A 19487-nucleotide genomic window follows, 5' to 3' on the forward strand; every position below is an offset into this window, starting at 1 on the left:
GCCTGTAATAAAAAGATTTCTATTAAAAATATGTTTACTCATCATAAAACCAATGGAATTTCTTATCATTCTCATCAGAATCACTAGCTCTTCTTCATCATCTGAGGAATGATTCTGTTCATAAAAGGCATTATCCTCCGTGCCATTCATGGTGATAGTGACGATGATGTCCCATCACTTGCCCCTGCAAGAGCTTGCTCGAGTTTTTGAGTCTTCAGCAGCATCTTTTTCTCCTCTGTCAGATGCGTTCTGAACTGGTCACACTTCTTGAAATACTACCTGATTATTAGCTCCGTTAACTCCTCGATCAGATGGTCCCCAAACTGGACAAAAATCATCACAGGCTCAAAATCATCATTTCCCGGTTTGGTTCTCCTGCACGACGTTTCTAAACTTTTCCATAATCAGCTCAGCCTGTTTCATTAGGGAAGACAAACAATAATGTAGTTTGTTGTTATATTTTTTGCTTTCAACTATGTTCACTTACTTACATGCCAGGTAAAAGGTGGCCTGCTCCAAGAGTCCTCTTAAACACTCACAGCGAAGCACCATCGGTTGCCAATCCAGTATTCCGGCCTTTGTATTGGAAGCATCAACGCCATCACTCCATCTCTGTGTGTAGATGTGGACGACCTAACAGGACTTAACGAGCTGGGCCATCCAGTGTCAATCGCATGACATGACCAGCCCTCTGCAAAACCAGTATGATACGCGGTGCGAGTCAGTTCATCATACCGCTTCTAGAATTCGTCATTACATCGTCTCCTCCATTATCCTGCCACACATACGGGACAACTTTATATAAATTAACGAAATTTAACTACTTAAGTACAGTTTCTATACAACTTTGTAGTCAAAGATCGATAAGATCATAATTAAAGTTAACTTTTCACAGGAAAAATATCAAAAAATAAACACACAGAGCTCAAAACGCGTGTATTGCATTCCCCAACAAATGATCCTTGAACGCCAATAAACATCTTTTGCATTACGCCATTGCTCTTAATTTCTTTCTTAAAAAGGAATTAAATAGTATACTTAATACAGAAACAGAAGTACTAACATATACTAACCCCCTTCATTAAACGCTTATGTTTCATACGCAACGATCTGAACTGTTGTTCGTGGTTCATATCAATTTATTTCCTTCCATTTTGTATTCCTTTCCTTTATTGGATGCGGGGTTCACCAAATAGTGTTACGCCTAAATGTACGCATTTATATGGATGTATGTTTGAATGTTTTTTATGTACGTGGTAGTATGTATGCATTTGTTTTTCTTCATATATATATATATATAAAGGTTGTTGCTAGAGGGGTGGAGTGGGATGATGCTGTGATGTGGATCAGTGGATTATTCTGCGACGCATTTCGCCTTTTCTACAGTTTCAAAACAGCACGATCATTCTAGTTGTAATTCGAAATGTGGGTCTTCCTTTGGAGTGGTGTGTTCTTTTTTTTGCTTACTATTTTGTTAGGGGCCGAACGAACGAACGTATGAGTTGTGTTTGATTTATTCTTTATGATTTTGTATCGTCTCATCGAAAAATTCCTGATGGCGCGCTGTGTAATGCAGCCCCGAGTCTTTTTTTCGTTTGTAAGAGATTTTCATCGTATTGTTACGTGATTTTGTTTTGCTTCTAGCCACGAGACAAGAAAATCCCGCCACTTTCTTCACTCCCTCTCACCGCTACCTACATTTGCCCTGCTTCATCGTACCCTAACGATCTAAACCGCCTTAGACGACACCGTCTGTTTTTGAAGAATCTCAGCGTACATTTAACATATTCTGGCTCGTACAAATTTACAAAAAGGTTTAATTTTTATCGCACAAAATACCTAACCGTTCAGCCCCCGAGGCTCGTTCTTCCACACAGCTTGATACGAGAATGAAATGATACATGGTACACATATTGATCTTGTTTTCGCTTAGAAAGCACAGAAAATGATCGACTACTGAAACAACCATTAAGCTACCATCTCTCTCATTCACCATTACATGCGTTGCGCTTAACTTAAACTTAACTAACGCAAATTGCAACCGTCGTCTCGTCATCGGAAGGACTAGAGTCCCGAACGAGAAACAAAAGGAAGAAAAACAATAAGACGACAAACAGAAGAAAGGGGAGAAGACTAATCTGCAAACGCACACAACACGAAAAGACTAATGAGAAATCTCAATATTCTCCACTTAGCTTAAGTATGACGTGATAACTCACTCACAAAAGGACTCGCTTGGTGCTCGTTTTCTTCCACCTGGCCAAACCGCATCCTTTTGCCAACAATGTATCACTTCCACCCTTTTTGGTGTAACGCGTGTGCTTGGGCGGTAATGTAGAATTTACTTTAAACAAAAAAAGGCGAAAAACGTGGTAAACCGGAGAGATACTTTCGTTTATTATACATTACCTTTTCGTTCTTTATGTTCTTTTGTTGTTGTTGTTGTTGTTTTATTTCATTGTATGTACTAATGTACGTGAGTGTGTATGTGTCTGTTGCATAAAAGTACTATAAATATAAAATATATAAGAAAAATATAAAAAAAAATATTCAATAGCAATTGTACAATTACTAAATATAGCCCTCGCGCACGTGCACATTCATAGTGCGGTTTTTACTGCAAATCCTTCCTAAATCCTTCGTCTTGCACAACACATGAACCTCGGAAGAGTGAGAGATGGAGCATGGTGCGGCAGGGTGACCGGAGGACCGTAGAGGGGAAAAAGAAAACAATTTAACTTAATGTCCGAAACGCGGGCCATTTCGGTGGGGGGGGATCGGTGCGCGGACCACTGCTATGTTCTGACTGACTGTATCCTCGCAACATAAAACAAAAACAAGCAATCTAGAATACTACAATAGGAGACTCGCAGCTCGCAAAACTAAAATGTAAACGAACAATTGCAACAGCACAAAAAACCACATTGCGCGCACACACACACACACATACACGGTTCTAGTAGCTAGCCACCTATTCCCTCTTGTCGCTCATTTCTCATTCCAATGCTCCAATATCGGGCGTCACGCAACAACCCTCTAGAGAACACCCCGGGACTCTTCGTCGTTCGTTCGCAATAGTTGTCGTTTTCTGTTCAGCGAAAATACTGAACAGACGAAAGGTTTATTTGACTTTTTTTTTTGTTTGTTTGTTTGCTACTGTTTGTTCGTTTTTCATTACCTACTTTTGCTTCCTTGAGTCTACCCAACTTACGTTACGCCTGCAAAAAATCTTTACACAAATGAAAAGTTTTTGAGTATTGTATGCATATCTATTCCTGTGTTGAAGCCGCCTGCTCACTTGCCGTTTCTCTTCCACCATGCCTTTGCATTCTTTGCGCGCGTTTGATTTGGTTTTTTTTGCCCCTTTTGCTTGCTGTTGTTTTGTGCTACTGTTACACCATCACCCCCCCCCATTCCGGTGTTTCGCACCCTTTGCTCCATCTCTCGGATTTCCTCTTCGTTTCATCCTTTTTTTAGCGTGTTTGTTTGTTTTTTTGCTTTAATTTTCCGTTTTTTACTTAATACGAGTAATTTCTATTTATTTTTTTTTTATTTTCTTTTTGTTTTGTTTTGTTTTGCCGGGAAGGAGGCAACATACGCGCGCGCGCGAAACGCAAAACACTACTCGGCAGTGGCCATTTCCGTTTACGGGTTTTCCAATTTCGCAAACGCTGCTGCTTTTCTGCTTCCTTCGCTTCGTTTTGTCATGTCTGAACTCCAGTTTTCCACGTTTTATTCTATCCTTTCGCTCCGCTTCCTTCTCTATCTTCCTGTTTATCTCTTATGTTGCTTTTCTACTGCGTTTTTTTTTCTTCATTTTCATACCTGTGGTTTTCATTATCATGCTGGCACATTCTCTTCTAAACAGCACATCCACATTGGATTGCCTTTATTTCCTCCCCCGTCATGCTCTCATGCTGCGATGCGATACCGTTTGCATTTTGGTCTTCACATCCCGTTCCGCATACTTATGTCGTATTAATCTTTCTGCTTTTCTGATTTTGTTTAATTTTATCTTTTCTATATAATATTCAATTAATATACTCCTCCATCTCTTTATGCTATCCCGGTAAAAAGGTGAAGTTTCATGAGGAAATTTATATGCATGCGGTGAGAAACTATCCAACACATCGAGACAAAACAGTTTTATATAAAATGAAAAAAGGACAAAAACGCCAAAAATCAAATAAACAATTGACAAAGAAAAACCTAAACTCGATTTCACTGCACGTTACACATAAAGAGAGAAACTAAACCGTTCACTCTCTGTACCACCCGCTGTATAACGCTGATGGCAGGCTGTAAAACGTCGCAACGTGTGTGTGTTTGTGTATTTCGGTAAGAATTTTCCATTTTCTACAAAATAATATATCCTTGCATAAAGAGTAGGTGGAATTTGATCGGCTTCTCCTCGGCGAGAGGAGACGCTGGTGGATGTTTCGGGCACGTCACACTGATTATTTGGCAGTTGACGACTTCAGTAGAATAGTGTAAAAAGCATCATGCTTCTTTTGCTGCTGCACATGGCGGCCGAACCGGGTCAATTGCGATAAACCCACACCTTATTTGGCGGCTGCCTCCTCTTTTTCTTTATTTTCTTCCACCACCTTCTCCGGCTCTTCCTTCTTTTCGGACTTCTCGTTCGAGTTGTCCTTCTCGAGTTCCTTTTCCGACTCGTTCTTGTCCTGTTCGGCGGTTTTTTCCGTGTCAGCACCTTCCTTGTTTTCCTTGGTTTCAGGTCTAAAAGCATGAGATGAGATTGAGTAAGATTTTCTTTGAAGATTATCGAACACATCGCAGTTCGATGTCATACGGTGTCTCCACTTACTCTGGTTTCGGGATGTGTGCGTTCAGATCCAGCTTGGTGCAAATATCTTCCCAATCCGGGAAGCAACGTTCCTTGATCCGCGAAACATGACCCACCAGATTCGGGCAGTTCTCCGTCATGAACTCCTTCAGACCGTACTTGACTTCGTCCAGGATGAAGTGGATTTGTGCCAAAACGGAGAAGGCAACACAATCCAGCTGAAATAGTGCGCGTTTAACAAGGTATACATTAGACGAGATTCTCGAAGATTCTTCCACGCCGTGGCTATTCAACTCCTCTGCCGATACATACCGTGGTGGGTTCGTCACCGAAGAAGAACGGCTTATCGGCCAGCAGCTCAGACAGCACCTTCAGATCCTTGCGACCGAACTCCTCGATCTCCTCGGGCTTGTGGACACCCAGGCCTTGAGCTTTCACCTTTTTAGCACCCTGGAAACACTAGAGACGTTAGAGGACGGATGGTTCCGATTAACAAACGGGTGCACACTACATGACGGTATGGTTTTAGATGAATGTAGCTCGGGGCTGTTAAGTTCTGTATGCTGATTCAACACTCTCCTGCTATTTCCCACCTTAAATCCAAGGCTCCGAAATAAACAGGCTAATCGCACTGGAAGGATACGATATGATACGAGTGCAAGCAAGGAGTTGTTGATTGTTCATGCAGGTACGTAAAGCCTTCCAAATCATGCAGACTGATCAAACGCCCCACTAGGAGCTTCTACGCGGTGAGCTTCAACGTGATATGTTTCGTGAGTTTGTGATGTGAGCGGTCACGCAAAGTATGAACGAAGAGGATGGGTGCACAGACAACAAACCACACACACTAAACACATAGGAAAGAACCGTGATCGAGCAGTTCATAAACTCATGCTTACCTTGCGGCTGAACTGGAACTTGAAGAAGAAGTTCAGCAGCGCGTTCGGCAGACGGCTTCCGAGTGCGTGCTGGAGGTTTATTTTGTAGCCCTTAAGCATCTGTTCGGTGTTCTTGCTGCGCCACGACAGCACCACCCAGACGAGATGGTTCTCCAGCATCGAGATCATCGCGTGAGCAATGTTGCGCTGCTCCTGGGTCAGGGCGGCGTCCAGGTCCTTGTCGTAGCGTGTCGCCAGCTCCTGCATGATGATGGTCGAGTCTGCGATTTCCTCGCCATTGACTTCGACGAAAGGCAGCTGTCCCTTCTTCGAGCGCAGCTTCAGCTTATGGTCAATGTTCTGCGTTTTGGGGCAAAGAGAGAAAAAATATCGAAAAACGATGCTTATTAGTAACGAGTTCTTGTTTGATTTTAAATGGGAGCCTGTAATTGGTAAGGATGCCTTTACTGGAGATGGAGGTGGACATTAACATTTTATTAAAAAGGATATTTTTGTGATCAATAAGATTGTGCCTATCATTAGCAACAGTTTTACAATTATTTGTTAAATCTAGAGGTAAAAAAACTGCATAAAAACTTAAGACAAATCGCGTACCAGTGCTGGTTTGCACATATTCAGTGACCGTTAAAACACCATCGGATGGCCTATATTTTGCGCACATTCGAATGTCCGCCATACTGCTGCTAATGGATCCCACAAAAACACAGCCACAGCCCAAGGCGGCCATTAGGTCGAACAACGAAAAACATGTCAAATGCGTTCAATTCGCGAATGGTTTCGACGAGTTCGCCACGATAAATTTCAACCCCATTTTGCCGTACATTAAAACCATTAATGCTGGAAATAAATGATTTATACGCATGTATCCTTTCAGACAACAACAAAAAACACCCATCGTCACACCCAAACGAGCGCGGTGCCTTTAGTGATGTTAAATTTGCAAAAGCCGAAACGTGACAGAGGGGAGGGGAGGTAAAGCTTTACCTCGTGAATTGAAACAGGAAAAAATTCCCCCATCGGGGAAGAAAATCTGGACCGACCGCACGCCTCAAATCAAAGTTTCTCCCCTTCCGTCCCGGCGGACCGGACCGAATGGCGTCCTGTCACACTAACACAGTTGCAGCAGTCCCTTTGGTTTCGCCCCACAGACATCGCCGCTGGCCACATCCGCGGCGCCTTCCTCCTGCTAACATCTCGCTCGTCACGCCGCAGACCGTCGATGTGGTCGGCGGCTTATTGCGCGCGCAAACGCCGATTGTTCCTGGTCACGGCACCGAACGAAAGGAGAAGAGACAAACAAGCTATCCACACTTTCCACGGGCCTCCCTCTTGCCCTGTTCGCATCCTGTGTCCTTCTGTTGGAGCAGATTGTGGTTGCGTTCTCTCCTAACGCAAAAGGGGGCCACGCCGGCCGGGGTATATAGCCGGCTACGGCTCGTTTACTTTCCCCTGAAATCTAATTTTATCCTCCACCGATTTGCTTTGTGTCCTGATGGTGGTAGTGCGAGCAGACACCACGGGATCGTGTCGCCCACCACACACACGCCCTTCTCCACTGGTGCCGGACGCTTACGGGTCACAGGAATAAAGCCTTTTTTTACTGCTATTAATTTAATTGAGGCATTCGCTTTACGCTTGAAAGTATATTAAAGTGGTTTTGCAGAAAATGTGAGCCCAAAGAGGCGAACCCCGCTAGTCTGCTAATTGCACTTTGTAGTGTACATGTGTAATGTACGCGAATGGGCGGAAAATTTGCTGCAAGTTAGAAGAAGCAAAAGGTAAAGAAGCAAACGGCGGGTTGTAGGAACCCCCCCACGTTTGGCGTGGCCGTTTTTTCCGGCATACAAATAGCTGCGCCATGTGCAAAATTCAGCGTGCACCAGCGTCCACCAAGAGAGTGGAATTAAAGCGTCCTATTTTCATCTCCCTTTTTCCAGCGGCTTTCTCACTCTAGCACCGAGAGCGAGTTCCACGAGTGTTCTTCGCGAGTACACTCACAGCGGCCCGACGAATATCCTTTTACCGTGCTAACGGACACAGGAGGCACACTACCACCAGCACACCAGGTCTTTTGCTCTCAATTTTTCTTATCAGCACAGCACCATCATACACATACACATACCAACCCAGATGCGGCCAGCGTTTGCCGGGTTTTGCCGTACATCCCCGTACACGCGGGCACTCACCAACCCAAAAAAGGGAAGGCGCGCGCGTGGACACACATTATTATTGATCGGCCTATCCCTACGGGACACCGTTCACAGGGAGCGCGCGCATTTGCCACTATATCTCACGCCCTTCTCAAAACAGCCAGGGGATGAACGTCTGCGCTGGTAGTGGTGCTTAGCAACAGTGGCACCGATTTCAAACCGTACGGTCCTCCCACTGCTAGAGGTGGAAATAAACGGACGGAAGTAAAGGAACGGCTGGAGGGGCACGCGATGGAGACGCAATAGACGCCAAAAAAGGATAACGATTACAACCGTAGCGTGCATCTGTAGAGGTGTTTGTGAGTGAGAAAATGAGTGCCAGGAGACCGGTTTAAGGACGCCGACTGGTTGAAAAACGCCTTTCCAACACACGCACGCACGCATTTTCGCTTCCCCATTTGCGGCGAGAGGAAAATTCTCGTCAGCGTGCAAAAAACACGAGGGAAAACCGGATAAAGGCAAATGGGTTTTTCGATGGCATAAAGCTGGTTTCGAGACGGGGCGTTTGTTCTCGAAAAAAAGCCCCCCCCCCCCCCCCCAACCCCCCCACCCGAACATCAAAAGGAATGTGGTAACGCTTTCCATTTCCAATCTTGCGTACCATCATTTCTGCTATTTGTTCGCCCACCATTCGCAGGTTAAGTCTGGAAGAAGCTTCAGGTATGGTTTTTTTTTTCGTTTAAATGGCAACTGCAATAAGGGAGAAAGGGAGTCAGAGTAGTCGGGTTTTCCGGATTTTCCCTCATCAACCAAAAAAACACGGTCCCTACGAAGAATTCCCTTGCCTTGGAGGATTGTGTGTGAGATGGGCGGCATTTCTCCGGGATGTGATTGGTCGAGAACTTTATCCACACCCTTCCCTTTCACATTCCACACGGTGGCCCATTTCTTGTGGCCATTTTTTCCGGCCACCTTTATTGCTTGAGACAGATTTTTCTTGACACTGTTGCGCGCGGTTTGAATCTTTCATGCGCTTCTTTCTTCTCCCCACACTATCTCTCGTACTCTCTCTCTCTCTCTCTCTCTCTCTTTGGCCCAATGCAAATAATGGAAGCTTTATTTTTTTTTGGCTGAGTACAGACTCACGTCGCCCTACTACCCACCCTTAGGGGGCCTTTGGGATCTTCTCAGTACGTGCTAGCGTTTAGGGATTAATATGGCCAAGACACAACCGGACGCAAATAAGATTTCCCTCCAGCTGGTAAAAATGTTTGTCCGAACCACCTGGCCGTGCTGACATAATGTAATAAGCTTACTTAAATGCTGCATCCATTTGCACGGTGAACCGAGCATTGGTTTATTAGAGCAAGAGTTGGAAAACAAAATAAATAAGCAAGAAGTTACCAAGCGTATCATGCAAAAGGAATGAAGGAGCATTAGCAGATCCAAAAGATTGCGTTTGTTTTTAACATTTTTTGATGAAATAGAAGTCATTTGTCTTTCGCCTGCATTTCAGCTTGATCTCATCAGTTGCAGGCCAAACGCTATTTCCCAAATATTTATGTTATTACAACCTATCTTAAAATTGTTGGAGCCCAATAAAAGCTATACAAATCTGTATAAAGGCGAGTCATTTATAATTACCTTACTTTTTTATTACAGGAAGGTCATAACAACTGTTTAATATTTAAAAGTCGTCAAACCTTACTAATATTTGCATTCTAAGGGAAATACAGGCAGTCCCCGAGATACGCGGTTCCTCTTATACGCGGATTCGGAGATACGCAGTGTTTGGAAATTTGACAGCTGAGCTAGTTTATAGCACAAAATCTAAGCAAAAGGATGAAAATTGGTCGAAAATACCTTTTTTTGTCACATAAAACATTTCTTTCTAACTTATTTTAATGTATTCTTTCTTAAAATCGCCTGATTCGTTGCATAAATTAAATGCCGAGAAGGAAGTCGTCTCTGTGACTTTGAAGTATAAACGAAATTGCACCAGGATTCGACTTACGCAGAAATTCGAGATACGCGGATTTTCCCCCGGTTATAGCGGTCCGCTATAATAGCGTATCTCGGGGACTGCCTGTACTGTACCCTAAATGCTTAAAAGCGAATATAGAGACCAAAACTCATATAGATGTAGATGTTACTATTTCTATGAGCACCTTTCATACCCATTTCTTCAAACGTCAAACGGACAACACTGGAATAACTTCCAATTTCCCAATGCACAAACATGGCAAAGCAGAGCTAGATATGGCACATAGTTTATGCTTCATTTTCTCCACACATTTCTTCAATTAGACATGGTGAACTCGTTGGAATGCGAACGATTCAATTAATTTATCGCTTCTCGCCGCCACAGACCACACCCAACGGGTACCCCCAACCACCCTCGTCCCCCGCAGCCCCGTCCGTCCCTGTCCGCTTAAGCGGTACTCCAAAGCGTTTATTTAACGTTTTCTTACGCGACACTCTTCGCGACTTCCTATTGCTATCGTGCATGCATAACTACTTCACCGTAATAAAGCAACAGTGAGGGCTGCTACGGCGCTGCTCCTGCAGATGGCGCTACTACACGCCCGCTCGCTCTCACTGATTGCTCCGATCGAGCACTGGGGAGTTGCCCACCGTTGTGCTGGGTGCATTAAAATGCTAATTGAATCATTGTCACCTCGATAAAGACGCGCACAGTTCATTATCGATGCAAACAAACTGCACACACGCGCGCGTCTCCCCCGTCAAGCGACAAACAAAACTTTCGTACACATGCACATCGGGTGTATATGTTGGATCATTGTCACAAGGAGTGTCCCTTCTTTTGCTCGCTGGAATGTAAATACTAAACCACCCCCCGTGGTAACGCTTCGGTGTTATCTAATCGGTGTAAGGAAACCATCATCAACATCATCATCATATCGAAAGGAATTCGCACCGTGCCCAACGCAGCCTTGACACACGGAAACCGGTCATTCCAGTTCCGGCGCGGCGAGAAAACGGTTCACCGTGTGTAGTGCCGTGACGACAGCAACACACAACACCGTTGCCGATCGTTTCATCTCCCCGTTGCGGGTGGGGAGCTCACGTTGATGATGATTACGGGCGAGGATAATCTACGCCGGAATGATGCATTCAAAACACGAGCCCTCTCTCGCCGAGGAATGTCGTCCCGGCGGTATACATAACACTCGCACTAGAATCATCGATGCCGGGCTAGCCACCCCCAAAAGATTCGGAACACAGATCGGAACTGATTGCGCGTGGCATCGGAAATCAGCGCACCGGTAAGGTTACGAGGCCTAGTGTGGCCGACGAGGTCACCATCTCGATGCCCGATGGTCTCTTCCGCATTCTGTGCCTTCAACAAGTCGGCTAAACGGTCCCACTGACTGGGGGGCGATGATTTGCATAATTGAAGGCGCACACCATCATCATCACCGCACCACCGCCCACCGAAAGTTGTTTAATGAGCAAAAGAGCCGTGTCGTGTGCGGAAAGCAACACACCGCGGCGACTCATTATTGTCGCTTAGGCGTCGCCTCTAACGCGCGACCAAACGCCAAGGCAACGGCGCATAATTAGAAACATAAAGACTCGCACGTTCGCTCCGAGCATAAATACGGCAGCACGCGAGCACGAACGAAAATGAAGGTTGTTGTTGTTTCCTTTCTGGTTTCACTTCCAGCCAACGTCCTTCCAGCTCCTCCTTGTGGATTGTGCTCCAGCTGCTGGTGGTGGTGTGGTGCGAAAGAAAACCTGCGCCGCAATGAATGGAATTTTCTTACGCCTGATTCCATCTGAATTCCAGCGAATGCATGACGTGTCGTCCATTTCTTCAAAGACTGTTGGAACTAGTTGCAACACGCACAAGAAAACCTGAAACACATAGCAAACGCATGCAAAAATGAGATACGGATTCGGAAGATACACTCCCCACGATGGATTAGATAACTTTAATCAACTCACGTAATGCGTGTCACAGCAAACACCAACATCCTACACATCCTTCCGCGTGTCTGTGTGTTTCGTGGTCATCGACCACCGATGATGATGGTCGGCGATAAAGATTTCATCATCCGTAGAAAGGGAGAATATATGCCTAAGCTTTACTGAAAGTCTCATCGATCGAGGCACCACATTCCACTTTCGTTTGCTGGAATGTGTCGACAAAAACCGGCCAAAGAACCACCCCATGCTGGACACGATCCCTGTCGAAAGAGATACCGAAAAACCTGTCCATCGGTCGAAAACATATTTTCGGGTCTTGATGTACCTTTCCTTTCGCCCCTTTCTATCCCAAAAAAAACACTCCAACTATCGTCGAGATCTCCTCCTTTCGCTTCTGTTTTTCTGCACCGGCGTTCAATGGTTTGCCCGACGCCGGAACGCGTCCGCTGCAGCATAACATCTCCCTTGGCCATCCTTTTTTATTATTATGTCAAGAGATACAAAAGTATAATGTTTTTTTCTATTTTTTCGTTTTTTTGTTTTGAAGATCGCTCTCTCCATCGCAATCGCGCACCGGTTGTATGAATCAAAACGCTAAAGTCAATGAACTGGGGGGGATGCCTTTTCACCAGTGGTTCACAGCGCCATCATTATTTTTGAGTGACTATGATAGCGTATTGCATACATTCAGGCGGTTAAAGGTATGATTGAAGTACAACATCCTGCTGCAGGGTACTTGAGCAATTTTCTCGAATCTCGAAATCTCGAAATCTGCAAAGTAATTGAGAAACTATACCCTGTTACCGGCATGCGTTCCTCTTGCATTAAAGAACTATTCTTGGGAGAGTCTTATCTTTTCTTTTCTTCAAAAAAAAAAAATATCATAATGATAGATTAATTTTACTAAAAATAAATATAACGAAAAATTTCAGAACTCACTTTCTACAACAGCTCATATCTCTTTCACACTCTTGATAAATTTACGAGTAAAAGGGGACAAACATTTAATGATTCAATCTTAGACAAAATATATCTCCAGTATCCAAAAGGGACCAAGGCGAATTCCATTAACAACAAAAAAACACGCACATCTCTCAACCCACTCGGCGCTGAGGCGCTCATCAGAAGCACTCAAAAGTGAGGTTAGGTTTGTTTACTCTGGCAAAACACTTCACCCGTGTCGGTCCATCCCGATTGATCGTGCACGGCCGCATTCGCCATCATGGTAGAACCCCAGCCGCCGCCGCGGCTTGGTTTGACCCAAAGTACCCCAAAAAAAACACACATACCCCCCGGAACAACATTATTGGATGAGTGTCGTTGGATGGCGCCTTCAAGACACGGATTGCCCTTCCCTCGCCCCACCCACATCTCCACCCGCGGGACGAATGGGTGTGGATTACTGTTTGCCGTTCACTCCAACGAGGCGAAAGTCCGTGATGTGTTGACGGGCCCCGCACCGGGTGTACACTGGAAAAGGGTCAATATTTGTTCAAGCTCCGTTCAACTGCATCCCTTCTTTCTGCTCATCCTGATCCTGGGAGCGTCATTTTTTTTTTGATAGGGGGGGGGGGGGGGGGGGGGGTTAGGAAGCGAGGGAGAATTGTTGTGCCAGAGTTCTCCTGCCCCATATTAACATCAAGGGTACGCTTCATTTTAACCGCTTCAAAGTGAGCGATTTGGGAGGATGGAGAGACACACAAAACAGTTCGGCAAATGCTAATCATGTTATCATGTCTAATGAATCATTCAGCTCATGGCTTACGCTATTCTGCTTCGGCATGAATACGCATATCTCTGCTGTTTGCCCATTAACCTCAGAACATTCTCATTAGAATAATTAGAAGGTAAACATGAACATAGCGTTGGAAATCAGGTTTACAATTAATGCCATGAATTGTCATTAGAATTTTGAGGTTTTTCGCCCAGCAATTACATTTTCACACTCTAAACTATTCTTTGGAATTGTTTCAAACATATTTACTGCATTCGCTTCAAAATAATCATTCCCAACAATAAAGCACTTCAAAGCAAAGCTTTCGGCTTTTGCGATTCGAAATCGGAGCTTTTTTGTATCACTGGCACAAATTTTGGCTCCGATGGCTCACTATTTGGGTCAATCGCGTTGCTGCTTTCATTTTGTGTGAACAATAATCAGCCCGTTTTTCACCTCGTAAAGCGTGTAAACCACTTTTCATGCTTGGGCCAACGAAAGCGCAACCGATAAGACTTTAAAAGTCCAGATAGACGAGAGAGGAAACGAATAACAGCCACACACACAAACATACACGAAACGAACACAAGCTAATTACTACCGAATCATAACGGAGACGATAATTTCCCAGCGAAATTCAATTGGTGATCACACACAGCTATTCTAGCGGAAGCCCCCAAAACGCAACCGAATGTGAAAACCCATGATGTTTCAGTCGGCAAAGGGAGAGAAAGAGGAAGGAGCGCAGTGAAAAGCTCTGTTTCCGATTTTCCAACAATGAAAGCGAACTCTGACCATAACTTTCGCCCGCTGGGAAGCAGTGACATGGCGAAAGAGGCGCGCGAGTAAGGTGAACCCGCTCAGCGCATAATAAACCACAATTACGGCGCTCACACCAAACCAAGGGGTGTTAGATACAATCCGAAACCAGGCTGCAAAAAAGGTACGGGGCATCCACACCGTGGAAATCCGTGGTGGTGGTGCTCCAAATCTGCCGTTCGGAAATTCGATGACTTGCGGTGCCCAAACATGTTGTGGCACAGGCGGCGCAGCACTAGGCCACGTGGCAGCGCGACGGCGATTACTACGGAAAATTAATTAGCTACATCTCCGGCACTCGTTAACACCTATTTTCTACGCCCTCCTTCTTTTCCTCCGAGATGCTTTGCTTTTGCTCCCGTGCCTAGCCAATCATAGCTTATGAAGCATTAAGGGCGCGGAAACGCGTAAGCAGATATCATTAACTAGGAATTAAAGAATTAGTAATACGCCGTTCTTCTAGGATTAATAAAATTAAAGGATTTGTTCTACGCTATGTTCGGAATTCTTGACAATGTGTCTAGAATTTCAACGATTTTAAGAAAACAACATGATTTTAGGGATTTTTCTATTAAGTTGATACAGTTGGAACCTTTTTGAGGACTCAAGCTTTTCGAGATTCGTTGGCTGAAGGTGTAGAATACCTTCAGTAGTCTTAAACTTTGAAAAATGAATTTAATCTATAAAGTCCAAAATACCTCATTTTTTGCAGGGATTTCGAGTTTACCTGGTAAACTCGTACTAATTTATGAATTATTTTCAAGTTACAGTGGAAAATTCGTTGATGTAAATGTCGAATACTAGAGAATGTATGTAGGAAATGAATCACCCTGTCCTTGTGACAGTTGAGGCGAGAGCTGGCAACACGGTTGTCAGAAGTGGGATAGCGAGGATAATGGAGTCAGCCAGTCTGTTTCGGGAACTGACCGATGTCGGATGCACATGAAATAAAAGGAACTTGCATTTTCGTTAATACCCGTTCCTACATGTATGACAATTTTGCATGCTGATATCGATTCTGAACAACGCTTTTTTAACTATCACATCGATCATTTATCGTTGGAGAATGCTCTATTGCACTCTATTTGCTAATCTTTTTCACCTTAAGACAACATTTCAAAAGTCCCTATTCATATTTAAATCCAACTTTAAAAGAAGAAAAAAGCAACCTAAACTTTACAAATTAAACTCTAAAATCCTGTAGTGTAAGTAATCATCCAAGATCTCGTACTTGCAAACCAAACAGCTCTTGAGAAATAACGAAACAAAACACCATTGAAAAATCACACCACAAACGGTAGCATGGAAGGTGCGGACCAAATCAACACGGTAGCTACCGGCAGAGCGTCGAAAAAAAGGCGGAAAATCGGGTAGTAAACATAAGCCGCTCAACCGCAACCCAAAAGTCTATACCACGCAAACGTTGTCCCAAAAGCTCGCACCAGATGAAGCTGCCGTCCCCGGTTTCGCGATCGCCACAGATCTATCGGAAGCGTGTGTTTGGAAAATGCATTATTGTTTTTCACACCCATTTTCCAGCGCTAACAATGCGACGAAAAAAAACAGTGGAACGTGTTTTGAGAAGGGAGTTCTTTCTGCAGCCGTACAAATGGTTTGCCGTGTAGGATTGTTTAAAATCCCAATTTGTGGCCACTTTCACTGATGTTTGACTGCACCAAGAGGCAAACCAAAGATGAATGCGTGGTACGCGAGGCGAGATATTAAGAAAAGCAATTATTTTTTTTCAAATTATTTTCTGCGATCATTACACGATAGCTCGGCAGCAAGCTTAAATTGAACAATTTTCCAAAGTGCCCTTGGATAAAATCTAAAGCAGCAGTGATGCCACCATGCTTACTTTCTCTTAAACATGGCATCAAAACGGATTGTAAAGAACGGTAAAAAGCTTTCGATTTTAGTCATAATCGTCAAAAATGAAAAAAAAAAATAGGATAAGTTTTACACTAAAAATAGCAAAATAATGATTACTTCAGTCATCCTATTTCCTGCACCAAACATGTGTTTATAATAATTCAACAATTAAATTTCTTCACCATTATTCCAACGTCTCCGCTTGGTCGCCCCTCATCAATATCCAATGACAATTACATTTAATGTCCAATATTCCATTCACCACCAACCGTCGTTTCGGTGCGCAATTTATGCGTTCTGCAACGTGACAGAAATGCCGAGTGAAAATGAAATAAAAACAAACACTAGACGATTCTACTGCGTCCCGTCCCCGATCGCGCTTCCGCTGAACGATTTCTTCTCGTGTCACACCAGGAAAAGAGCCATCACACGTCGACGAACAGAGTTTCACCGACGTGCGCGCGCGGCCTGCGTGTGTGCAGGCTGCATCGTCGTCGCGCTAACCAAATGCAGTTTGAAATATGCATAGACAACCGACCCTTCCTTCCCAAACACACTCGGGCACTTTGCGCCGCATATACGCGTTCTCCAACATTCCTGCAATACCCGGCAGAGCTTGGGACCGACCGCATTTGACGCACCATAGACCATTTCAGTGATGACTGTTTAAGTAAACATTTTAATAAGATTACTGCATTCTTTACGGCGTACCCCGCGTCGTGTACGGGCACACACTTGCGCCGTCTCGCTCAGATACCCCGTCCCGGTCCCGGTATGGGCAATTTTATGAATTATTGCATCGCTTGTCGATGCATGTTCCGATCGCTGATCGCTTACCCCCTTACTATTCCTTCCTGACGTGTACCGGGCTAACCTCATCAATCGACCAGATTCTTAGAAAACACGACGCAATAAAATCAAACCATATTAGGCCTCAATCTCATCTTTGAAAAACATAACACACAACTACTCCTCCAATTCTTTTCCCATCATCGGATACAATTTGCGTCTCCAACCAGTGTTGTGTGCATTTTTTTTTTCTTCCCAACAGCAATATACGATATGATCTAGAACATTATTCTGATGGAAGCTGATCAATACCTTCTTGTTTTGTTAACCTGCAAGGGAGGCAAATTCCACTTAGCTGTGGAATTGTAACCACAAATGCTGTTTTAGCTGATCTTTCGAGCAATGCCACTTCATTGCTTAGCGAAGAACCCACAAAAACCGCAACTAGTGTGAGAAGAAACCTTCCATTTGTTTATTTCTGAGGCAAACTGCTCTTCCTTGACGCACAGCGCACAAGTCACTGGATCTCAACATATCACACTGTCACAGTTATATAAAAATTACAACCCATTCATATCAAGTACTTTGTATATAAACTCTACTCGATCATCTAACTCACTTTTGATTGGATATACAACCTTCAATTAGTGCTGATGCGAGTGTCCGGTGGTACTGTAAATATTCTCCGTTTGAAGAAGCACTACACTGGGTTGCTCGAAAAAAAAACCCGGGCAGTTCTCTTTGTTGTGATGTCGAAAGGAATGTGCTGAAGTATGCAATAAACCTAGCTGAGGTAGGTTGAGATCGTGATCAAACGGAACCTTATCGAGCATTCCAAAGAAACCCCCCCAGAGGTAAACAAAACATTCCGATGGGATCGATCGTAAGGTACGCTCTTGATCGATAAGATCGTAAATGGGTGCACACATTGTTTTAAAATATGAATATGTTGAACTGCGCGTTGCTACAAACAGCATTAATTTGATCAAAACTTCAACTAATAGCTTCATTTGTGTAGGTTCCTTTGTATTAAAAATGAATGTAAGTTTTATAAGAAATTGTTTTGAGAATGATATGTTAATTTCGCCTAGCAGCTCGAAATCATTTTCATTCGAAGTACAGCTACTCCAATGCCCAGCCTGATTAAATTACCCGTTGACAGTAAACACTAGTCCTTGAGAGCCATCCTCCCCCTGTCACACATTAATTCTCATGCAACTCGTCCACATTCAGAAGCTCACTTAACATAGAATATTCTGCGCTTGTCACATACCTCACTAATGTAACCATTAGCCAGCGCAGCTAGCTGGTCCACAAGTCAGACAGGTGAGTGAGTGATGTGAGACCGTCCATTTGATTTACCTCCTCTAGTAAGTGTGTGTTTGTGTGTGTTGTAACCATTTTCTAGCGTTAGCAGAGAACGGTCAGGAGGCAAAACACTTCCGCAAACGGTGTGCCTTTCGCAAATCGGCGATGGCAAAAAAAAATAATTCCATCAAGTGAATGGCACCACAGCAGCAGCAGCAGCAGCAGCAGAATCACATTGCGCCACTCACAATACGCCACCATCAACATGCAGCGCACCAACACCATGTGTGTGATATGGTACGGGGTTGCCCATGAAGAGGAGAAAGAGTGGGAGAAAGAGAAGGGAATCGGTGCACGGTTTGGGGGGAGGCGATGGTGCCGCCGGTATGCTTTGTCATCCACTATCGTATGTAAATTAATTGCATAAGCGTGTGGCAAATCGCATATTTTACTACCGCCACCACCGTCCCCCGCGTCGTTTCGAGTATTACACACCCACTCAACGGCTCACCTGTTTCATTTTTCTCTTCTCTTGTTCAACCACACACTATCATACGCTCCATCCAGTCTCAACTGAGGACCGAGAATTCATCCGAACGGACGGAATACGGTGAAACATCCAGGCTCTAACCGGACAGACAGTTCGTCGCTTGCCCGCTCGGCAAGTCTATTGTTTTGCAAGAGAAAAACATACGAAGCTACCTGCATTGCACCTGTGTGTATATGGCTAGCTGTAGTATTCTCCTAATAGACAAGCGTTTGTAACATGTCTGTCAACTCATCCGTTTTCCTCTACGATTCATTTTTGCATGACAGTGTGGATTGCTTGGGAATTGCCTCAAATCAACGGGTACTTAATTTTAGACAAAAAAAAGGAAATGTACTGTAGAGTACTACCCAAAGTGTCCCAATACCAATTTCAAAACATTTCAAAATTAAATTGGAATCTAATCAACCGCCCATTTATGCAACAGGTATTTGACAGCTTTTAAACCACACACGACATTGGGCTCATTGGGCCACTGTTTCCTTTACCTTTTTATCACCTACTCGTGTTTCGATTGTTTTTATGCGCACGGGTTTTCTCGTTTTCTCTCCCGCTTCCGGTAGGCCACATTATTCCGCTCACACCCTCTCGGATGGTGTGCCTATTTTTGACTAATTGTCATCAACTTCCG

The 19487-nt window shown here is 44.2% G+C and overlaps 1 protein-coding gene across 2 annotated transcripts in view; it reads right to left on the bottom strand.

Moving 5' to 3' along the window:
• Positions 1–3754: 3754 nt before the first annotated feature.
• LOC128308986 (failed axon connections) overlaps positions 3755–19487 on the bottom strand; it is a 49543-nt gene continuing 33810 nt past the window's right edge. Inside the window, exons 3-6 of one of the 2 annotated variants that reach the window (XM_053045539.1) lie at positions 5707–6045; positions 5120–5257; positions 4829–5025; positions 3755–4740 (exon numbers count right to left, since the gene is read on the bottom strand). In XM_053045539.1, coding sequence (XP_052901499.1) covers positions 4563–4740; positions 4829–5025; positions 5120–5257; positions 5707–6045 — 852 coding nt within the window. In that variant the 3' untranslated portion in view covers positions 3755–4562. Of the gene's footprint in view, positions 4741–4828; positions 5026–5119; positions 5267–5706; positions 6046–19487 lie in introns of both variants that reach the window. The other variant, XM_053045538.1, reaches the window with a different exon arrangement.

The sequence above is a fragment of the Anopheles moucheti genome, chromosome 2 (genome assembly GCF_943734755.1).
Source record: "Anopheles moucheti chromosome 2, idAnoMoucSN_F20_07, whole genome shotgun sequence".
NCBI lineage: Eukaryota > Metazoa > Arthropoda > Insecta > Diptera > Culicidae > Anopheles > Anopheles moucheti.